The sequence below is a fragment of the Aulostomus chinensis genome, chromosome 7 (assembly GCF_037954235.1).
Source record: "Aulostomus chinensis isolate RoL2024-O1b breed Wild chromosome 7, RoL_Achi_v1.0, whole genome shotgun sequence".
Taxonomy (NCBI): Eukaryota; Metazoa; Chordata; class Actinopteri; order Syngnathiformes; family Aulostomidae; genus Aulostomus; species Aulostomus chinensis.
In genome coordinates this window covers 23,158,054-23,180,817 of record NC_141326.1, presented here as the reverse complement: position 1 = coordinate 23,180,817, position 22,764 = coordinate 23,158,054, and the positions used below count along the sequence as shown (strand labels likewise).

Below are 22,764 nucleotides of genomic sequence, written 5' to 3'. Positions count from 1 at the left end.
ACTCATTTCCATTTAGTGTCTACTGTTACTGTTGTTACTGTTAGTTTTCCATATCCGTGGCGACTGCCAGCACTCATCCAAACCACCCAGCTGGTCTGATTTCTACACCTGAGTTTACCATTTTGTACGGCAGCAGAAGTAAGAGCTGTAGAAAGGTGACAACAGTTTTCCCTCCCAGTTTACCAGCCTGCACCACACTGAGTCTGACAAGCTGCTGAAAAATAGAACTGGATCACATTTCAGCCTCAAAAGAATGCACAGGGGCTGTGAGTAACCCCGTGGTCTGCTTTGGCATGTTTGGTCTGGCGCTTCATAATATCATGTAGTGTGCCATTGAGGATGGAGGGCATGAAGACCAAAGTGAAGTGTTGAGGGTGTTGCTACTCCAGATGCCAAATACCTAATAGTGGCACTGTAATCAGTCTTCTCCCTAATATTAGCACCATGGCGTTTTCTCCAGGGTGGTGGTTGGTGTGTTTGGCTCAAAGCATCCTCTTCCTGTGGCTTTATAAAGCGCCTCTTGGCAATAGTCAGTAGTCAGTACACTAAAAAAATCCTGTTTTACTTTGTATATGATTCTTTTACTTGACTGGAACACAAGTGAAGGGCAACAATCCTCAATTTCAGCACTAATCCTTTTTAAAAACAAAAAAGATAACTAACTCCGTTATGCTTCTCAGCATGTCAGGGGCTATTTTTTGGCATATGGTTTAATCATTGAGCTCTGCAGGAATTCTCAGGTTTCCCTTTTATCTAAACCGGAGGTGCTGCTGATGACGGGCTAAAGAACACACTGAGAACAGGTCCAGTTTCACAGAGAAATAAATTATATATTCCCAACAGGATAAGACATCAGCTTTAAGATAACTTGTTCAGTGCACCTCAAATCATACGCGGTGTTCAATATCACCCCCACAGGCAGTTGTTGCACATCCTACCCTGCAGGGTTACCTTCTACTACTGCACCTGTGCTGAATTAGCAGGAAAACTCATATCCTCGCCTCAAAGAGAAGATCATGTCTATTAAATTTGAAGCAGATCTCCGGTCAATCAAGCCACCCAGTATGCACTCTCACTGCAAATTAAAATTAAAATTGATATCCCCAGCAAGGCCAGTGTTTTTTGTTCTGCCACTAAATGTTGGCGATTTATCATTCAAACATCCTAGGGTTTTGTGTAGGTACTTTTGGACCTCAGGTTCAGTGGGTTTGATGCTCAGCCAGGGACAATATCAAATCCATGCCAAGAGTCCAAGCTGTGAACGCTTGTCTGAGAGTTACCGTAAATCCTTCTGCTCGCACCACTAAGAAGCTCAGAAAGCCACAGCCATGCTATTTGCCACCCCTGTGGTCCTTACAGGTAGCTGCTAAGACTCCCCAAATTATGATTTCAATGTAAAGGAGAACAAAGCTCAATGGATAAAGGCCTACCTGTTGGCTCTCATTTTCTTCAGTGGATAAGGACTGCAGCTGTCAGTTTTACTCTGTGTTGATTAATCTGGCATTTTATTGGATATGATCCTGATGATTAATGGCATATTATCCTGGAAAGGCTGGCCCTCTGATAAAACATTCAGGTTTGAGATATTTCCTGGCTGAACGTGATATTTTTGGCTGTTATTCTTTAACACGTTTAACTTTTGAGTGTGATAAATGCGTAATTTCTTGTGCTTGATTGACCATTTATACAGAGTTGACCAAGAAACGTTATACCCAAAGCTCACTCCAGGAAGTATTTCTCTTGAGTAGTTTAAGTGTAATGAATATACTTCTGTTTTCACAGTAATGACTCAATTTAAACTTGTCATATTTTAAACAATTTACTGATAATGCTCAAATGACAGCCTCAAGGGCATCATATTTTAATGGAAGAAATCCTCCATCGAGATTTCACTGACTCACCAAGCGTGTAAAAACAATGATTTAGCATAATGTATTTTTTAAAAAATGATTATGTTCTTAATTTAGACACATTTTCCAGACGGAAAATAGTCAGTCAAATGGTTCCAAGCATGAAGTCCAACACTGCCCCCAGCAGGAGTTCCCAGCAGGCTTCTGAGATCACACATCAAGGTCTGTCGCTGGCCCTCGACCCCTGCCCAGGCCTCTGTGATGGGGAGGGCCGAGGACTGAGTGGGCCGTAGGAGACAACACACCATAGCTGTGTGCAACTGCACAGTGAGTCCTTTCGCTCGTTGCCATGCTGTAGCTGACCGCAGGATTGCAGTGTTTACTTAAGAGCCGGTGCATAAGAGAAAGGCAGACCACCGGCAGTCACCACCCGCCGGGTCCTGGGCAGGACCTGGGGCTCATCTTTGTTGAAAATGGCTCTGGAACCTGCCACCTCCCACTGGGCTGACCTATATTTAGCAACAAACTGAAAAACCTCCTCATTCTTAAAAAGCTGTTTAGGTTTCCATTGAAAAGGGGGTTCAGAGGAGGACTGGTGGTGATGCTGCACTCCTGTGGTCTGAGAGGTGCTTCACTTTGCCCTGGACTCACCTGTACTTGATGTTTGTGTTAGCACCTCACCTCAGGTGGAAAAGGTTTATCTCCCGAGGACTAATACAGTAGCATAAACATCGTAGCAAGAATGTAACAAGTGATATTGACAGGAACAAAAAAAACCAAAACATTGGCATTTTAGCATAACAGGTATAGTTGACAGTCTTTCCATTGAAAAGTGATATTTCACCCAAAATGTGTAATTTGCCTTTCAATGACTCAGTGTTAGTGTCTTGAAGTCACAACTTTCTTATTTGATGGATGTTGGTGACTCAAGACTTCAGGAAACCACCCAAAAGCCACGGTGGCCGAGGTGGGGGGCCGGGGCCAGCAGACCACCAAATTAAAGCAACTTACTCAGTCGCTGAGTCACTGAGGGTGGGTGCTAAGAGATGTGTAGTCAGAGGAAGCATTGGGATTGGATGATGTCAGCGATGATGATGATGATGATGATGACGATAGCTACCAAGATGAAGTTTCAGTCATGGCAGGATGACAGCCTGAGATGAACAGTAATTCAACAGATCTCATCGATGACAGGATTCTGCCGGGATATCATTGATGCTCCGTGATCTCATCTGAATCAGGAGATCAAACGGAGATGAAGAGTTCCATAAAAGTGAGAACTCTGAGACCAAAGTCCAGATTAATCCGAGAGGTTTTGTGAAGTAAAACAACCCATGAAGCCTCAAAATCCAATAAACTCGGAATAAACTGCCAACAGCAAAATGACCCCAGCCAGACCCCTGAGAATGAGAATGTTTGATGAAAAAGTGTAAAATGATTTGTGCTTTTTGTGATGGCGCAGGAGCTCAACGTAATTGATAATGTTCCTTAAAAGAAAATTATTCATGCTCCGGATTTGCGAGCACCCCTTAATAAAAGTTCCTTCATGCTCAAGGAAGAGCCAAATTACATTTTTTTTTAAAACACATACTACACTCAGAAACAGACTTTTTTTGCCACTGATTTCATTGCGATTGTGTTGTGCCCTTAAACTTGCCCAGATTTCTTTCTAAATGTATTCAGCATCTGGATGTTTTACTGAAATCAAGACCTTTTTGCTTCATTTACTCAAGAAATCAGATTGCATATTTCCAACTTAATGACGTTTTGCTGACGCTGTCTTTTTTTCTGTTTGTATGCTGTCCTGCTCTTCCCACTTCTCAATGTCTCATTGAACTCGAGAGGAGGGCAAATCCAAGACAGGACATGCGTGTTACATGTTTTCATTTGCCTTATATATGCCTGAATAGTGAAACAATCCTTCTTTTCATGCCCATGGTTTCATTCAGTGGGTGGCGAGAGCACCACTATGATTGGGGATGAGGGAGCTGGGTGATTTTTTCCAAGGTGAGCACCTCATGGGAGATGACTGTTCGCTGCCATTAGTTTAAGTGCAGGAGTGTCAGTTAACCCGACACTGGCACCAGGAATACTTAATGCCAGATGGAGGGAGCTGTCCTTGAAGTCTTAACAAGCAGGCGCAGAGAAACAAGCCTTTATTCAGTGTGAGAGAACATAGAAAAAATTGATAACTTAGCAAGGTTACCACAAAGTGTACGTTAAATCCCACATAGGAAAGGGGGGGATAAAGGAGGTTGAACAGGGTAGGGAGGGGCAAAAGTCCAAACTGGATAAAAACACAATTTAGATGTTGCTGACTGTAATTTTTATTGCGTTCAAAATATGCGGGGAATATAAAACAAAGCAGCGGTTGTCACGCTAAAGTGTCCAGCTGCTCAAGAGGTGTCAAATTATTGTACCTCAGCTGGATACATCGATGTTGGAAGCCAGGGGGTGAGAAAAGAGCCAAACCCAGCAGACTTTGGCACATTTGTCCTCTACCGCTGGCACGGATGAGCCACGCTGTGAGGCTTCAGACCATCGATAGGCCCCCGATGTTTTACTACCCAAAACTATGAGCTCCTACAAGAGCAGAACCATGAAGACTGCCTCCTTGAAGGACAGTAAACATAACGACAAGTGCTTTCCCCACAAGTTGCACCTACACTGTAGTCCATTTACCAAATTGTACTGATTAGGCAAAGTGCAGTCCATTCAAGCAGTACAAGGCCAAAAAGGTTCAAGTTTCAGGGTTGCAAAAATAAGATCATATCAGCTTAAAGTAGCAGGTTTTTAGGAATGTGTCCTGGCTGCAGTAGGCACAGAGCTGAGAGCTATTACTTAAAATAACTTGACACCAGAAAGACCCCAACTTGACCAGCAAGGAAAATACAATCAGTTATGTCAGTCTATGGAAGCACCACACACAGAGATCCCCAAAGAGGTCTCTTATTGTCAACTTTGATCAAATCCACTCCCCTTTTTCTTCTTTGGCATTTAACTGAAAATTGCGCTTGAGCCTTGCCAACAATTGCAATAAAATGCTGAATGCACTGAGTTGTTGGCATGTTCCTGATCTGGCACATGCACTTACGTGTGCTACTGAATCTCTGTGGATTGTCCTCTTCTCATTTGTTCGCTACAGCTAATTCTGACCCTGACAAACAGTGACTTGCTTGAGTGAAAGGCCTGTGAGCTCAGAACTCAGGCATCTGGGAAAGAGGATATAGTTAAGGGGCATGGCGGTGTCACCACGACACATCACAGGCCTTTGAGAAGTCTTTGGCTCTTCCCATACTGGTCTGCTACCAGTGTTCACCCATGCGAAGCAGGACTGTTGAGAGCTTTGGCCAAGTTAGGCTTGGAAATGTTTCTTTCCTGTTAATTCAAGAGTCTGGCAGTCTCTAGTGTGAGGTTGCCCTCTCTGTCCATCACAAGCCACCGGGCATGTGGTTTAGCTGACGAGAGACATGTAAAATAAGGCCTGGTGATGAACCATGAACACAGTCAGCTGAACGTCTCTCTTATGCACCGGCTCTTCTGACACCGTCATTGTCTGTAAATTGAGAGGAAATTCACTTTGCTGATTGTGTGGCTTGCAGTGAGTTCCCGAAGACCCATCATGGCGGAGCCCTCTCTATGATAAAGGAATGGGTAAAGTTTGTTGCACAGCAGCTCGTAGTGGCTGACAGTATAAAGTAGATTCATTCAAATACTGAAGAACAAATTGTGATTACTTTCCTTTGACGGCTTTTCTTTCGGTTTTGCTTTGTGTGTGCAATTGGTTTCAGCCATAAAATACACTAGCACAGCATTTATTTTTAGCTCCTGACAGCTTGGTTCCCCATTTCCGGTCTTTATGCTAAGCTAAGCTAATCTAAGCTAAGGTAACAGGCCTCAGCCTTTGGCTATGTACTTAAGAAACATAGCATGAAAGTGCTATCGCTGTATTTCCCAAAATGTTACCATAACGTAATGACTTGAAAACTCACGACTTGCTGACACATGATTAGCTATTTCCTTGCAAAGCAGCTGGATTCTCGTGAGATCACGCAAGAATCCATCTTGCCAGTCTTCAATCTATATATATGTGCGTTTGTGGCCAAACCACAATGATCCAGACGAGTCAGCATTTAGTTCAGGTGTGATGACAGCAAGAATTGGCAGATCATTCAAAAACAACAATGGCGGCTGCTAAAGCGGTTAGCGTCTATGCAGCTATAGCATGAGATGGAATATTTCTTCACTGAAAGAAGAGCAAAGAAAAACAATGAAGGCTATACTTGACGGAAAATATGCTTCCGTTCTTGCCCCAACTGGTTTAAGTTAGCTCATGATAGGCAGTGATAGACAACCAATCACCTGCCAAGTATTTGAAAGTGCATGCCCTTTCCCAAATGTGTCACAAACCATCTGGCATGTCAGGTTAGCTTCACCGTACACACGATCTTTTGAATTGTGAAGTGAATAAAAGGTCCACAGCAGTGACCTTCCCCCAGTGCATCAGCAATTCCTGCAGAAGAGGCTCTTTCAGTTGCTCTAACAGATCAAATTTGTGTTGATCCTTCCATGTCAGTGCATGACATTTTGACAAGATGGATGACCAACATTAAGTTTTCCCCCCAAATGATCCAACATGGCATCCCATGGGTGCCTCTGTGGAGACTTAATAGAAATTCTTCATTCACTACATGAAAGTTGACACACAGTAATGTTTGCCTTAAGTTCAGTGAGGACATTAGAAAGTGTGTGTCTGTATTCAATGGCCAAATAAAACGGGAAAAGCACAAATCATAATAGTATTGCAAATATATGGAGGAGTACTTATGATACAAATAGGCAAATGGCCAAATGGGCATCAACAAGAGCCAGAAAGGGAGTCTCATTTTTCCTTTTGACAGAAATGTCTACAACTAAGTGTGTGTCCTTTAAGTAGAGTTTGGATTGTCAACAGATGAAAATATTCTGTGTAAGTACTAATAGATGGCTGTTTCGAAGCCAGGACACACAAATTTCACTCTCCCCATCCTAACCTACTTTAAGCACAGGAAACTGCTCAGGACTTGATCTTAATTAGTTTGGCAATGACATATAACATACACGGAGGGTTATTATAAATGGTTGCAATCTGTAAGCACAGGAAGATATACCATTTAAAGTCGTGCATTTTATTGTGCAGGAAAAATCCCTCAATCAGCAATTTTGTGTCACAAAGTATTTTAACTGAAGAAGATACTTTGAATTGTTGTGTTGTGTAAATCTGGACGACGCACCAGATGTCACATAAGTAGTCAGGGTTGTGATCATATGATTAATTTTGGCTAAGTTTAATAAATGTGCATTTTGTTGTGTCAGTGGAATTGGACTTTTCTGGGTGGTAAAGGTTGACTCCTGTGGTTTGCTCATTTTGGATTAGGAAATGCTTAAAATGTAAGATGAACTGAACCAGGACGTCTATGTTCAACATGGTTGAGTGTGATTCTTTTGAAATTTGGTCTCTTTTCTACACTGCAGAACATTTAATAATTTAATCGTCAACACAGCTTTCTTGATGTAACCGCACACATGCAATTTTTTTGTCTTGCTGTTGCCAGTTTAATTTGTTCTCAGGATTTATTTTGCAATCATCTGTCACAAAAGTTGTTGATTATACTGACCGGTCAGGTGGGCCAATACCATTTCAAATGAACTCATTCTGAAAATGTGAACACTGACGATTAAAGAGCGCACTTTGATCATTTTTCAGAGGCCATGACTGTTATGCTTAAAGAGGCGCGCTCTATGATTCTTGGCCCCTGCTTTATTTTCTGTATAAATTACACACAAAGAAAGCTTAAGAGGTGTTTCTCAAGGGCTCAACATTTTTTAGGCTTACACTACACTGGCAAATCCGCGATGGAAAAGCTGAACTAGTGCTGTATTTAGTGTGGTTTTAGCTGGGGTGAGGATCAATTGCTGAAGGGCAATCTGAAGGACAGGTGGGGAGCACCCTGTCTCCTAAATCCACTGTCTCCATAGTAGGAGGGGGAGCCCCAGCAGGTCCAGAGACCCAAGACACTGCCATGACTGTGTATGATTGTGTCAGGTTGGGACCATCCATGATTTCCATTATTGACTCATCTGTCACCTCTGCTCAAATAGGCTCTCTTAGTCAATAAATTACTGGGAAACACTGAAAGATTAGCCCAGACATCTGAATTGGAGCCCGCATCTCATATTTATTCAGAGGTTTAATGAGGTAAAGCAAAATAATGGTTTCACATGATATAAAATTATCTTTGATTACTGAAAAGTGCCCGTGACAGGTTTCCACAGCACAGGTTTTCTTCAACTCTCTCATTTTTTTAATGACAAACAGTCCAATCTCCAGCAAGAGGGCGCACTGTATCGCATCTCTCAGCCAAACCCAGCGTTAAAAAAAAAAAAAAAAGCAAACTTTTTCTGTGTTTAAATGGATCTGCCTCAGAATCCCACACCCCACCACCAAGTTTGGCAAAATTTGGCCTGAGCAATCTTCCTGACAGACAAACGCCACCAAAAACATTACCTCCTCAGCCGCTAACGTGATCCTATTACCGCCTTGGTGGAGGTAAAGATATTACATTTATACAAATCAAGCAAATATTTCCCTTATTGTACCGCCTTCCTTGATTTTAATATGTAACTCTTGACATATGAGCGTTTCTGACCCCTGGGGGGGCCCCGGGATCAGACTTCTGGCTGCTCTAATGTCAAGTTTGAAAACACAAGATGCTGATTTCTGTTGTTGCTGCCTCACACAGTCTCAGAATAGCTGAGTCAGTGTCTAAAAGCATACGGAAACCTATGTCTATGATTTTATCTGTTTAATTTGTGGTTCTTAATTCTCCATCTTTTCCACGGTCCTTTTATCTCTTTTTCAACGTTCTTATTCCCACGGAGCACAAGATAACTTCTCTGCTGGGTAGTATTATTGAATTGTGCTTGCTAGCTTCAGATTTCAGCTCATTTGATATTTGTTCCGCTTGCAAGTAATAACAGGTTATGAGGAAAAAAAATTCACAATCAAAACACAACATCTGACTGATAAGAAACAGGAAGAAGAAAATTTTATTTTGCTCATTGTTTGCTCCAAGCATCTGTGAACAACAGAAGTAAATGGGCAAGTTATTACAGTTGTTTGATCTACTATGTACACATATTTGCATCATTACCTGACAGATTCATACAGTCTAATAATTCATTCCAACAATGTCTTAATCTTTTGAGACGATTTTGTGGAGAAAAGCTTGACACCAACAGCAAAAACACACACTTGCGTTGAAGTCTGTCCATGCTAAAAATTAATGTTGAAAATGAAATTTCTTCTGAGGATATCGTAACTAAACAGAAGCAACTTTTTGAGAAAAAAAAAGTTTGAGTAATACTGTCACTTTGCTTTCAGCAAAACCACTAATTCTTTCGTCAAGTTGCATCCTGAATTAATAATCACTGTTGAATCAACCTCATTCATTTTTTATTTTTTTTTGCACTTCTCTTTCATGTTATAAAAGCAGTTGCTTATGAATGTATTCCCACGTCTCTACACGGTAACTGAAATGTTGGAATGAAATCAGGATGAACCTTCAACTGGGCCTTGCTGTGTTAAATCATGTAGCCCCTGCTGCCATCTTCTGTTGCAAAGGCTGCTTACATCCATGTATCTTTCCCCGCTGGATTATGTAACTGACGTGAAAAACAGTGTAATTATTGCGGTGGTGTTTATATTGCGGATTATACCTGATACATCCAAATGAACAGACTGAAACAGCAGCTGTAAAAGAGCTAACAGTCAGTGGCATTTGACTTTATTCGCCATTAACATTGTTCTCCTGCTCAATGCGACTCGCATTAATAATTTAGATTAGCACTTGTGTCGCGAGTAAAGAACAATAATGGCCAATGACGTGCGATTGCAGAAGCGGCAGTTGAAATATTGCCGGTATTTTTCGTGTAAATCCGTTATCTAAACAACTCAATCTGCGGTTTCTTTGTGGTGGCGGCGAAGAAGCGAGCCATTCTTAAAGATCCAATCAGAGGAGACTTTACTGGCTACCTTCATCCAATAGCCGCGCTGCTTCTTTGTTGGCCCTGTTGCGACCGCGGACAGACAGAAGCAAGCCGACTGGCTTGAAGCTAAGCTAATTTACTCCATTTACAACTGGTTAAGTTTGATTTTCCCACCGGTTCCATCTGCCGCACACCCTCGCTCCTGGTTTCCATAAATTAAAGCTACTTGTAAATATTTAGTTTGGGAGGCTAAAAGGCGGAACCGAGCTTTTATTTGAGTTAACGGCTTCGGTCCTGCTAGCTGAGTCGGCGGCAGGTAGGCGCCAGTCCTGTTTGACAACAGCGCTTTTTCGTCACGTTCCCGGTGTTGTGTGCAACCTGCCAGTGGCTGGTTTCCGTTATCCCTCAGCGCTTTAAAAACGCAGCTAAAATACAGTCCAGCATGGCAGAATTCCTCGAAGATCCGTCGGTTCTTACTAAAGATAAGCTGAAGAATGAGCTTACGGCAAACAATGTGCCACTTCCGAGTGGAGAGCATAAAAAAGAAGTCTATGTGCAGTTGTATCTGAAAAACTTGACCATACTGAACAACAAGAAGAGCCCGCCCGTGGATACCTTCTCCAGCGACGAAGACTTACCCGCTCCCGTTGTTTCCAACAAAAGCAGATCCGGAAGAGTAAGTTTGGTTTGGCGCCTTATTGAGGCTTTTTCATTTACGGCGACTGTGCGGAGTTCATACAGAGCAGAACCTTGTCTCCCGCTGTTGTGGCCGAGCACGTTTTGACCTACTTATTGAGTAATTAACGCCGGTGTGTGTGTTTTTTTTGGTTTGTTTTGTTTTTCCAGAAAGCTACCAAAAAGACTGACAAGCCTCCCGCAGAAGTTGAAGTGACAGATCTGACTGATGAAGACTTGAAACAACAGCTGGCCAAGCACGGTGTGGAATCAGGGCCTGTTGTGGGTAAGTTCCTGGAGACATGTTTCATGACTCGATATGCTACAGCTGCATTTATTATGGAACAGTGCCTGCTCCATCTACTATTATCTTGACTTCTACAGTCTCCTCACAGGTGTTACCTTTCCTTTTCAGACCAAGGTTAACCATTTGGCCCTTGTAGGTCTGGGGTGGAATGAAATGGGGTTGTTACACATGTATACATGCGTCGATATTTTTTTGATATAATTTACTATAAGTATTCATTCTTCCAGATTTACAAACACAAGTTGTTGTGAGTTATTTCTCATTTTGAAAGCACATCACCTGTTTTAACCAGTTAAACTTAATTCTTTTGCTAAAATGTGGTTGTTTTTCAACCAACTGAAACCTGAGTCATGTATTTATTGAAGGAAAATATTGAATGTACATGCTTTTAATATTTCCCAGAGAACATGCTTATGTGCAGGGTGATGTATGTGTCTAACGCTACTAAAATGAAAATAAAAAAAAAAATTATAAATATATCGCTCACCATAATAAAGGTGCAGCCATTGAAAAACTGTGTTTTAAAATGGGATTTCAGTAAAGTATATTTACTCTATAATATCTGAATCTGGCAGAAATGAAAGTATCTTGTTTACTTTTTCATGCCACTATTTAGCCTCGACCCGAAAGTTGTACGAGAAGAAGCTGCAGAAGCTTTTGGACCAGCCTGCAGCTGAACCAGAGGCTCCGACAGATGTCACAACTCTCCCCAAGGCTGACAGTAACCAGAATGGCAACACGAATTCTGACCAGTACAGTGACAAGGAAGATGGTGAGCTCTGATCACGCCGACTTGAATTTTTAAGATGTCATTGAACAAGCCTGGTTGTATCCACCTTTTTTTTTGCAGATAATTTGCATACCTGTTAGTGAACATAGCAAAAAAACAACAACAACAAAAAACCTTCAAGTCTGAATGTTTGTTTGTTTATCTTGTTTTTTGGCACAGAAGAAATTATTGACACCGAACCAGAGCCAGTTCCTGTGGTGGAGAAGCCTGTACGAAGCAGAGGGAAAACTCCAGTCACGGTACGAACCAGCAGCAGACGACAGACCAAGGTGAGACATTTTTCACATTTCTGAGGTCAGCAACAGTTGTGTGGACTTAAGTCACATGACTTTCAACTTGACTCAAACACCCAGTCACTCACTACGAGTCTGATGACTTGACTCGACTCGATTCTATAAAGTTATGCCTTAGAGCGTATTTAGCTACTGAACTAGATTTGCTTGGTTGTGGTTCCCTTGGCTGCCATTAAAGTTGTCAGTAGAGACAGAATCCTTCCTTAGGAACTTTGCAGTTGCTTCCCAGCCCTGTGATCAACAAAAGAACCTGAGATAAATAAAACATAAGACTCTCACTGTGGAATACTGGACTTCCTTCTTCATTTAACATGTGAAGCTGCCCAAAGAACAGTTGGTGATTAGGGGGACTGAAAGCACTGATCGTCTTGAGCGGTGGGAATCATTCTGTGTGACACTGCATTGTGCTGTCTTTTGCTTGTAGATAAATTAAACCTCATACAGGAGTAAAATGAATGGACTTCTAGCAGTTAAGGAAAATGGTTGGGGGGAAAAAAACACCTTTTGTAAAAGCATATGAGTTTATTATTAATTTGCTGTTCCAATTAAGAACACATTAGGACTTTTAAGACACAGCAGCCAGAGTTTCAAACTTGAGACTTGCCTGTTAAGTGTTGCTAAAGAGCGTTTTAGTCCTACGTCCTGTACATCCCGTTCGTTCATTGGTTTGTTTGTTTTTACTTGTCTGAAAGGTGGTGATGGAAGAATTTATTACTGAAGACACCCCCAAGAAGACCAGTGAGAATGTTGTTGAAGATATCCTTGCCAATGAAATAAGCACACCAACAGGCATCAGGTAAGAACACAAGACTGAGCTGATATTGATTGTTCAGCAGAGATTTTCACCAACAGTCCGACCGCTTGAAAAAGATACTGCACTCAGTGACTTCATCAAAAGTTGGAGATTAAGGGGTCCACATATCAACAGTCTGACTTGGAATAAATTGTCATTGTGTCCTTTTTATCAGAGTTCCTCGCCATCTGTACTCATTCTATGATGTTTTGTTTAGTCTTGTCACTGGTCACGGCTGATCTGGGTTTACGTGAGTTGCATGTGTGCAAACTGCTGAACTTATTTGAACCAAACCAGGATCCCTCCCTAAACGTAACCAGCTGGTTTTCTGCATACACATCGCTTTTATTGCCAAGGTTTATGCAAAATGGAAAAACAGACCATCGAATCTCTTTAAATTTTCTTGACTTTGGAGGAAGAAGTCTTTTTTTTTGTTCAGTTTATTTCATCTTGTATATCCCTTCCAGACATGTTTTACTTGTACTTGGAATATTAGTGTGTCTAATATGGTGCTCTTTGGATGAACACACTAGAACGTGGCCTGCTGGACCAGGATTGCCTTCTAAAACTGTTGTTATCTCAAACCCTTCGTATTAGTCTGGTCATTGAAGCTCCAGCTGATCAAACGAGATGGATGAGCCATTCAAGACTAGATTGTGAGATGTCATGGATGTCTGAAATGGGTTCTGGACCTCAAGTTTTTGTTTTGTCTGGTGAAGTTTGATTTTTATTCTTCCCTCATCAGCGCAACCTGCAGGCGTCCCATCCGAGGGGCAGCCGGTAGACCTGTGAAACCAAGTGATTACTGGCTGGATGAGTCTCGTGTGCAGCACAGCGTCCTCACAGAGAGCCGCACTTACACTGAGTCCTTCTCCCGAGGGAGCAGCGCCGTCCCTTCGAGCAAAGCCCCCACCCGACGAGGCTTCCTGTCTGTGTTGCTCAAGCTCCTTCTCCTGGTTGTGGTAGGTGGTTCTCTCTACTACGCCTACCAGAACCTGGATGCCAGTCAGATAAACACCCTCAAAGGCCTCTTAGACAGCGTCGTCGTCCCTCTTCAAGGAGTGGTGGACAACGCAGCCACCTACCTGGGCATTGGTAGCAGTGTCGCTACAGAGGACGCCAGCAAGTAAAGATGCTCAGGGGTCCTTCACTGTGCCCACACCGCCTCCCTGCCATCTGCCACTGCTCCCGCACAACAAACTTGCTTCCCTTCTTTTTCCTTCCTTGTTGGACAAAATAGACACATTGAATTGGGAATGACAAACTTTCTCCTACAGTTTCCTTCTTCTGCAAGAGGAAGGTACACTCCAACAGTAGCTTCTGGATAACACTGTTTTGTGGCAGAAGAGACGAGTTTTAATGTTGGTTTTTAATCTGTGAATCTTTGTCTTTATGTGTATGTAACCCTTGTCAGTAGAGGTGAGTGCAGAAGGGAGAGGCCAGTTTATCCATGCATGGTTGTAGTTTACTCCAAGGCCATACTGTAGTTTGTAACGCTGCCAGGTGCTTTCTGATGGTGAAGTGCCTGGACACTGTTAGCACACACAGTGCTCTGCTCTCCCATTTAACAGCACAGTGCAGCACTGCTACTAATACCAGAATGTCTTCATGTGTTTCTGTATAAATTTCACAATTCGCTCTGTAGCTATAGAGTTAGGTAGAGTGATTCATTGTTTCTATGGTGCTCAGGTCTATTCAGCTCTAACTTTTTAAGGTGGTCTGTGACGGGAGGCACATGGTGGAATCGGGTCACGTCACTGCATGAGGAAACTCCGCCTCCATTAGGAAAAAAAGCATTCTCTCAGAGGCTGATCAGTGCTTAAGGGGATCTACGAATATGGCTAAATGTTGATCTGCTCACTCATGCTCTGTGTTGTAATCATGATTTTTACTGTCAGTGGATTGAGGATAATTTACTGTATGTTCTTTTTTTCTGCCATCTTATATCCACCTCATCATTTAAATGAAGCGGCTTCTCAGTATTGACGATCTTTCCTTTTAATTAACAAGTACTCCTAAAGGAAAGTAAAAAAAATTGTCAGCGTAGATGATTGATTTTCCAGCTCTGCCGGTGTGTCCATTTGAGTTTACATTCTTTGGATTTTAGTGCTCTTTTGTGCTTTCTTTGTTCTGTTTTTTTATTAGATTTCTGATCCTTCAGTCCTCTATACAGGACTGGCTTTTGCAGTGCGCCCACATAGCTCACCTCACTGACTGCATGTGTCCACACATGGAGTAAGTAAATCCTTCTGGGACAGTTGATATCGTTCCTCAAGACTCGACTACTTCTGCCTGTGCAAATTACCACTTAAAACACTGTAGGTTACTCTGCGAGGGGTTTTTCCACTTGAGGTGATTTAAGGGGGTGGTAAAATTTACGGGGCATCTTTTGTTTCAATTTTGATATTTTTCTAAGTGATGTGGTAAGAAATTTTTATAGCACATTTAAAGATAATGTTTGAAAGCAATATGTAACACACGCAAGTGATACTGTATCTTAATTTGAACCTTGCTCATTTAACAAGTGATTCATATTCAGGCAGCTCTCCCACAATGGACACAAACGTTAAGAGTTATGTGGGTAAGGATTTTTAATCTGTTTATTTATGATAATGTAGGCAGTGTATCATGAAATAAACTTGGTTGTTATCAGATATCTTTCATTTGTCCTCTGTATCAGCAACACATACTCCATCTTACATTTTCTCCGACGCCATCGTTCACCCAAAACACAGAACTCAGCTTCCATGAATTACATGGTGAACGTCTTGCAGTGTCAAAGCTAGACATTTGTGTTGCCATCTGAAGTGTAACCACATAGAAGAGGCACTGAAATGTGCCAAAGAATATTGATAGTTTATTATAAACATGTAATGAACAAATAAAAAAAAATTTAAAAAAAACAATTATTCCCCCCCCCAAAAAAGAGTATGAATTTAAAATCATTAAATGTGGAAAAAAAATACATTGGAATATTCCACTCTTAAACCGGCGCCCTACTTGTGGGTGGCACCACAATCTTCGATCTCAGTCTTCATTCTCAGCCACACAAACGCAGGCCCGGCGGGCTTCCAGCTGGTTACTGCCCCACCCCCTGGTGCAACCGCTGGGGCCACGCTTTTTTTTTTTTTTTTTTTAAATTTCCGTAACACCATTGGGACTCTTATCTCAGAGACAAATCTGACCACAGTCAGTTGTGTACACACTTGCTACTGTAACTGCCTCTTAGGTGGTTCCTGCTACAGTAGGTGACTTCAGGACACCTGATGACATCATCAGCCTCAGTGACGAGCTAGTGGTCCCTCCTTTGGTGTCTTACGTGGTACTCTGACTCCCTCTATTGACTGTGTTTCTGTGGCATGCAGCTCAACAGTCGATGTGCTTGGGACTCAGATCAAGGGCCTGGTAGACCCGTGTCACTGCCTGAGATCCATGTGGTGGGCTGTTCTGTGCTGCATGGCGAGCTCTCTGGTGCTTCGGGTGCTTCACACGATCAGAAAAAGTCTCGTGCAGCAGAGCTGGGACACAAAATGTCAGCATGATATTTTTCACAATGTCATCATTTCTATCACATCCATGTTCACAAAACAACAGAAAGTTGAGTGCTCTGATATTCCTGATGAGTCATATTCGTATCCTCGGTTGGCACGCGTGAGCATCTCTTTAATCTGAAGTGAACGCTGCACCAGCTGAGCTGACTAAGATGACCATTGTGCCAAAGTGATGCTTTGTAGAGGCTGGAGAGGATTAGTCAATTAAATCCAGCAGGCTGCAGGCTGACAGCACAGTAAGAGGAGCAGCAGGCGCTTCTGACAACAAACCCAGGATCTCTCTCACTGTCGAGTAGGACGAAGGACAAGAATCTAGGTCTTCATCAGCACAGTTGGACCTCCAAGACCTCAGGTGAACCGCCGTTGTCGTTCTCAGGTTGTGTGGATTAGTGGTGTCCGGTGGGGAGAGATTTTGTTTTGTTTTGTATTTGGGAGAGTTTTGCTGCTTTGTGGTGCTAATAATTAAATAATATGAGTTCATTTGTTTGTTTTTATTATGTTTTGCCTGTTTGCCTCCAGGTGAGTTGACCTAATCACGATCAAGTCACATTTTTAAAAAATCTAAATCAAAAGACTCTTCACTCCAGATGAGGAGAGGAACAGCAGTTCTTCTGCATGTGCAGGTTTTCCCCAGGAGGAGGTGGCATATTGATTCCTGTCATTACGCAATTATGACTAAGAAATTAAAGAATATCATGGAAGGGGATTACAGCTTCCTGAAGATTCTAATTTTGAAAAATAATCACAAAAAAAAACCAACAACATAGATTTATTTTGGTTTCTGAGAAAGTCTGAAAGTTGAAGTCTGTTTACATGCTGGTGAGGTGAGCGATGCCCGAAACAACAAACAGCTAGAGGGCAGTTGGAGAGCGGACCAGCGTGACCTCAGCAAAACACGCCGTGAGATAAAAGGCCTTTTCTTCAGTCTTTCCCAAAGTGTAAAATGCGCTTTACTGGCTCGGGCTGCCGTACAAACTTCCACCATGACTGTGGAAAACAACCCAATCTTTTCCTAATGACATAAACGCTAACAAAAGTTGGATTTCTTACCTATTTTATCAAACAAACCCCGGAGAGAAAAGGTCAAAATAAAGGGGCTTCTCACGCCATACACTGTAAAACTAGGGCTCTCATCTACGGTGCCAGAACTACAAAATCAATAGCAACAATCTAATTAATATTGATACAACATTTTCATAAAATACTAGATTTTAATTCACCGTAACCAGCAGGCTCAGAGTCAGATGTTTGGATTTGCATCCATTGTGTTCTATTAAAAGTCATAGCATGACCCTGGTACGGCCTTACAGAACGTAAACACACCTGCTCGTGTTTACGTGCTGGAGGAGCTGCCGCTTCCTCTCACTAATCCACGAGCAGACCGCCAAGATCCTCGCGAGTCTTTTCTTTCACAGTTTCTCGTCTGTGGTCCCAGGTCCAAGTCAAGTCTCAGATCTTTGGTCACAATTCAAGTTTCATGTCTTTAGTGTCAATGCCAAATCTTAAGTCTTGTTGGGACGAGTCCAAAGTCTCTAAGAAGCGAGTCAGTTTCCAAGTCTTTGGGCTGGAGTCCAAGTAAAGTCTCAAATCTTTGGTGTGAGGCACAAGTCAAGTCTCTAGTCTTTCCTGATGCAATCAGAGAGATAGATCTTTGCTCTCGGTAACATGATTTATTTCAGGACGTTGATGTTTGCGGTTCATCTTTTGCCAGTCTCAGTACGCGATGTAAGTGCAGCAAAAAGAAGAAACAAATTCAAAAGGTTACCAAAGCTTAAATATTTCTAATTCTAATGATGGTATTGTTGTAACTGTGACAAATAGGCTAATGCATGATGTAGTTCTCATTACCTCCACCATGGCGGAAACTGTTGGATTTTCACCTGCACTTGTTTGTGTATACCAGGAGTCCAGGAACAACCCTGTAAATGTGGGGCAGATCCATTTAACATTAGAACAAATGCAAAAAAACAGCGTTTTTCTCATATGCTTTGGCAGAGACATGCATTCTACTGGGATCCCAAGAGAGAATTAAAGTACAACAATTTAATGACTGTTCCTTAGAGCACTAAGGTGATACCTTGTTAATGTTCATGCGTAGCTGGAGCAGATGGAGGCGGCGTTAAGGGATTACAGTAACTCCTTTAACAGTCAGTCAGTTTTGCCATCCGATTAGAGGCCTGTGTTTGGGGAAGAGGGCGGCAGGAGAGGAGGGGAGCCTGAGTCACATGGGCTCAGTGCTGCCACTGCAGCTGACCGGATACCTGCCTTGGCTGCGTGTCATAAACAGTGACAGTGGGAGGTGTTGCGGATGCTACAGAAACACACGTTAGGTGTCAATCCAGTCTGCCATGCTGGTCACATGGTGGAGTTTATACCTCGTAGCTCGGAGCATCGTCCTTCAATGCAAGTATTGGTTCTGTTTTTGTGTGTGTGACTTTTCAAGGTTAACTCTGCAGAGGTGACGTTTGGGACAGCGATTCTTTTGCCACTGTGTTTCTAGTGATGCTTTTATTAGAGCTGCACGTCAGGCTTCTACCCTCTGTGTCCTGAATGCAGTATTTATGAAGTTTGAGCACGCAGCCGACCACACTGGATGCAGAACCCTTTCAGTCGATGTCAGACCTTTACACATCTACATCCAACATTAATGGACCATGTCTCTCCTCTGTGTGTCTTCTCTCCTTTCCTCCCTCTTCAGCACTGAAAATGGCCTCAGTCTTACAGAAGCTGACCACCCCGCTCTTCAGCGGCCCTCCTGAGCCCCCCAGGAATAAAGTGACAGTGGTGGGTGTGGGACAGGTTGGAATGGCTTGTGCTGTTAGCATCCTGCTCAGGGTAAGAGCCCCACTACGTTTACTGTGATTCAGATTACTTTCCCACCTGCTGGTGTCGGGTGGGGTTAATAAGCAGGATTCCCTGTGCTAGACTGACACTGGATTACTCATATCTTGGTGTCTGATGCGGGGTTTAACCCCTCACTGTCCTCACTAAGCTGCTGTTGCGACGTCTGCTGCCACTTTACTTTGTTCAGAATGAAAGCGGATACAATTGGAAAGTTCAGATTTGTAAATGAAATGTTTTTGTTTCTGGCTTTGAATGGTCAATAAAAGCATTCTGTCTGATATTGCAGAGAGAGAATGTTATGTCATCAACGAACAGTGATAAATGATACAACAAAACAGGGTGTAAAATGGCCGTATAAATGTGTGAGCCATTATTTTTAGAAAAAAAAACACCAGATAAGACTTGTCAGGTGTTTACCGTCCTGTTACCGGAAGGGTAGTCAGTAAAGATGAATGAAATCATGCATATAAAATCTATAATTTATAAATAAATCACACCCATCGGCAGGAAGGAGTGTTTGGGAAAAGCACATTTTTCATACGTTTTTTTGACAAGTTTGATTGACTGTTGATCTCAAACAATGGGGAGTGTGTTCCAGAGGGCTGATAAAAACAGTCACCAGGTTTGTGGAGGCAACGAAAAGAGACCAAGGTCACATGATCTGAGTGGTTTTGAGGGGGTGACAGGCTACAGGAGGGCTACAAGGGTTCTGAGATGCATGGAGGGGCAAGAACATGAGGAGTCGAACAGGTGATCAAGAGTATCTCCCAATGGATTCTGGATGGAACAGGAACAGGAACAGTGGTGGATGCAAGGAAAGGTGTGAGATCTCCAGCTGGAGTTGGTTCATATCCTGGCTGTAGCTGCAGGCAGGAACACAGCTGCTTGGCTCAGAGAGGAGAAAAGAAAGGAAAAGCAGTCCAGATGCGAGGAGATGAGAACATGGGATTGATGTTAGAGTACAGAACACTGCGTTTGATAAGACCCCAAAAAGGTGAAGCCGTGTTATGCAGGTTGGTCTCCCCTGATATGTGCAGGAGCTGGCTGACGAGCTGGCCCTGGTGGACGTGATGGAGGACAAGCTGAAAGGAGAGATGATGGATCTGCAGCATGGAAGTCTCTTCCTCAAAACCCCCAAAATAGTTGCAGACAAAGGCAAGTAGAAAAAGTTCAGGTGTGGATTGTAGCTGATGGAAGACAAGTCAACTTCCAATCCTGATTCGGTGAGTTTCACTGTGACTTCCAAAACTGAATCCAGATATTGGTGTCCATGTCAGTCTGGCATGCAACATCTGGGTCAGGTCCTTGAGTATCTTTGATTTACTGATTATCTATGGATGTTTGGTTTGGATAGAAATCACAAGATTTGGGCCTTGACCATGACGACAGCTTCTCCTTCCCTCTCCAGACTACTCTGTCACAGCTAACTCCCGCATCGTGGTGGTGACAGCCGGAGTCCGTCAGCAGGAGGGCGAGAGCAGGCTGAACCTCGTCCAGAGGAACGTCAACATCTTCAAACACATCGTCCCCCAGATCGTCCGCTACAGTCCTGACTGCATCATCATTGTGGTGTCCAACCCAGGTACTGTGATAAACACACACAGACACACACACACACACAGACACACACAGACACACACACACACACACACACACACACACACAGACCCTCACACACTCATTCGCTGTTTACTTATGCAGATTATCATCTTTAACAGTTGATGTGCTGACTTATGTAACCTGGAAACTGAGTGGCCTTCCCAAGCACCGCGTCATCGGCAGCGGTACTAACTTGGACTCTGCACGCTTCCGCTTCCTGATGGCTGACAAACTGGGAATCCACCCCAGCAGTTTCAACGGCTGGATCCTGGGAGAACATGGAGACACCAGCGGTGAGGAAGATGACCATGACAGATGACTTGAAAGTTTCTGACAGCTGGGTGATGGCGTCCATGTGTGTTTTTAGTGCCTGTGTGGAGTGGAACCAACGTGGCCGGGGTCAACCTGCAGACACTGAACCCAGACATCGGTACCGATGCTGATGAAGAGAACTGGAAGGAGACTCACAAAATGGTGGTGGACAGGTGGGTTTACTTAGTACTTGCTGGTCGCACGTTTGAGAGGGGATGTTCCAGAATCATTTATCTTTCCTGACTGGTACCTGAGCTGATTTGATACATCGATCCCATACCTGTTTGTTGACAAATAGAACAAAATCTGATATACGGCATGAACTCACGTTTTATTATTCAGAAGTCAACTTTACATAAAAAAAATGTCGTCATGTATTTTTTTTCTGACCGGCAGACCGTCTCTGCTGTGTGTGCGTCTATCAGCTCACATCTAGGCTGAACAACCATTCTAATCAGTAAGAGCCATGCATCAGCCAAGTGGTTTATTCTGTGTGTGTGTGTGTGTGTGTGTGTGTGTGTGTGTGTGTGTGTGTGTGTGTGTGTGTGTGTGTGTGTGTGTGTGTGTGTGTGTGTCAGTGCCTATGAGGTGATCAAACTGAAGGGTTACACCAACTGGGCCATCGGTCTGAGTGTGGCTGATCTGACTGAGAGCCTCATGAGGAACATGAACAGGATCCATCCTGTTTCCACCATGGTGGAGGTGAACATTTCACACAATCATTCATTTTTAGTTCCATTTCACACAGGCAGAAAGTGAAGTTCCGTTCACGTGTGACTTGTGTACACACTCACACACACAGATAAAATACAACCCAAGCAGCACCTTTCCCTCCAACTCTGATGGTCATTATTACATTAAGTGTCTCAACTTAACATTTCGGCTTTATGTTCTGATTGTTCTTGTTCATGTTGAGTAACTGAGGTCAAAAACAAAAATTCCAGTTTAACTTCAGTACAGCTTGGGAAAAGATGGTTAAACTTTCACTCCAAGTTAATGATGTAACTGATCAGTGACAGCTCCCTTTCAGGTTAATGAAAAAGTGGCAATTTATCAGAACAGAACGTAAAGGAAACTATAAAATAACCTTTCTCCTCTGTGCACTGATCACCAGGGTATGTACGGTATCAGTGACGAGGTGTACTTGAGTCTCCCCTGTGTGTTGAACAACGGCGGCGTGGCCAGCGTGATCAACATGACCCTGACGGATGATGAGGTGGCTCAGCTGCAGGCCAGTGCCAACACGCTGTGGGACATCCAGAAGGACCTGCAAGATATCTGAGAGACCAGCAGGGGGAGACATAGCTGCACTGCCCTGTCCGTAACCACCAAATACCAGACACCTTCCACGCCTTCAAGCCCTTGTAGAAGCTCAGACGGCTTTATCCCCTCAGATGTAGCTGCTCATTGTTCCCCTCACTGGAGAGACCAAGTGTGACGTCGGTTAACTTGTCCTCGTCCATCATGTGTCTTTATGTTGCTTTAATGTTTAATAAAAGTTTGTTGGTGCTTTAAGAGTGTGTGTGTGTGTGTGTGTGTGTGTGTGTGTGTGTGTGTGTGTGTGTGTGTGTGTGAGATGAGTTATTCAGAAGCAGAATAGAAAAGGAATTACATAGAAATGACAGTCAACACTGCTGACCTTCTGTGTGTCATTGTTCATAATTCACCAGCGGGTGTCTCAGTTGAGTTTTATTGTGCTCATTTCAAGTCAAATCCTGATGG

General features: G+C 43.0%; 2 protein-coding genes across 3 annotated transcripts; both read left to right on the top strand.

Moving 5' to 3' along the window:
- Positions 1-9,872: 9,872 nt before the first annotated feature.
- Positions 9,873-15,425, top strand: tmpob (thymopoietin b). The gene is made up of 6 exons (XM_086209400.1): positions 9,873-10,554; positions 10,725-10,839; positions 11,477-11,632; positions 11,810-11,919; positions 12,636-12,739; positions 13,482-15,425. Exons 1-6 carry the CDS (start codon positions 10,321-10,323, stop codon positions 13,864-13,866), a joined length of 1,104 nt encoding a protein of 367 aa, XP_086065526.1. The 5' UTR covers positions 9,873-10,320; the 3' UTR covers positions 13,867-15,425.
- A 1,057-nt stretch (positions 15,426-16,482) lies between these two features.
- Positions 16,483-22,557, top strand: ldhbb (lactate dehydrogenase Bb). 2 transcript variants are annotated; one of them, XM_086209402.1, is made up of 8 exons: positions 16,483-16,639; positions 18,986-19,122; positions 20,169-20,286; positions 20,540-20,713; positions 20,850-21,023; positions 21,098-21,215; positions 21,621-21,744; positions 22,157-22,557. In XM_086209402.1, the coding sequence occupies exons 2-8, from the start codon at positions 18,994-18,996 to the stop codon at positions 22,322-22,324; spliced, it is 1,005 nt and encodes a 334-aa protein (XP_086065528.1). In that variant the 5' UTR covers positions 16,483-16,639; positions 18,986-18,993; the 3' UTR covers positions 22,325-22,557. The 2 variants fall into 2 exon arrangements, with proteins under 2 accessions (XP_086065528.1, XP_086065527.1); XM_086209401.1 differs by lacking the exon at positions 16,483-16,639 and adding an exon at positions 18,470-18,690.
- Positions 22,558-22,764: the final 207 nt, after the last annotated feature.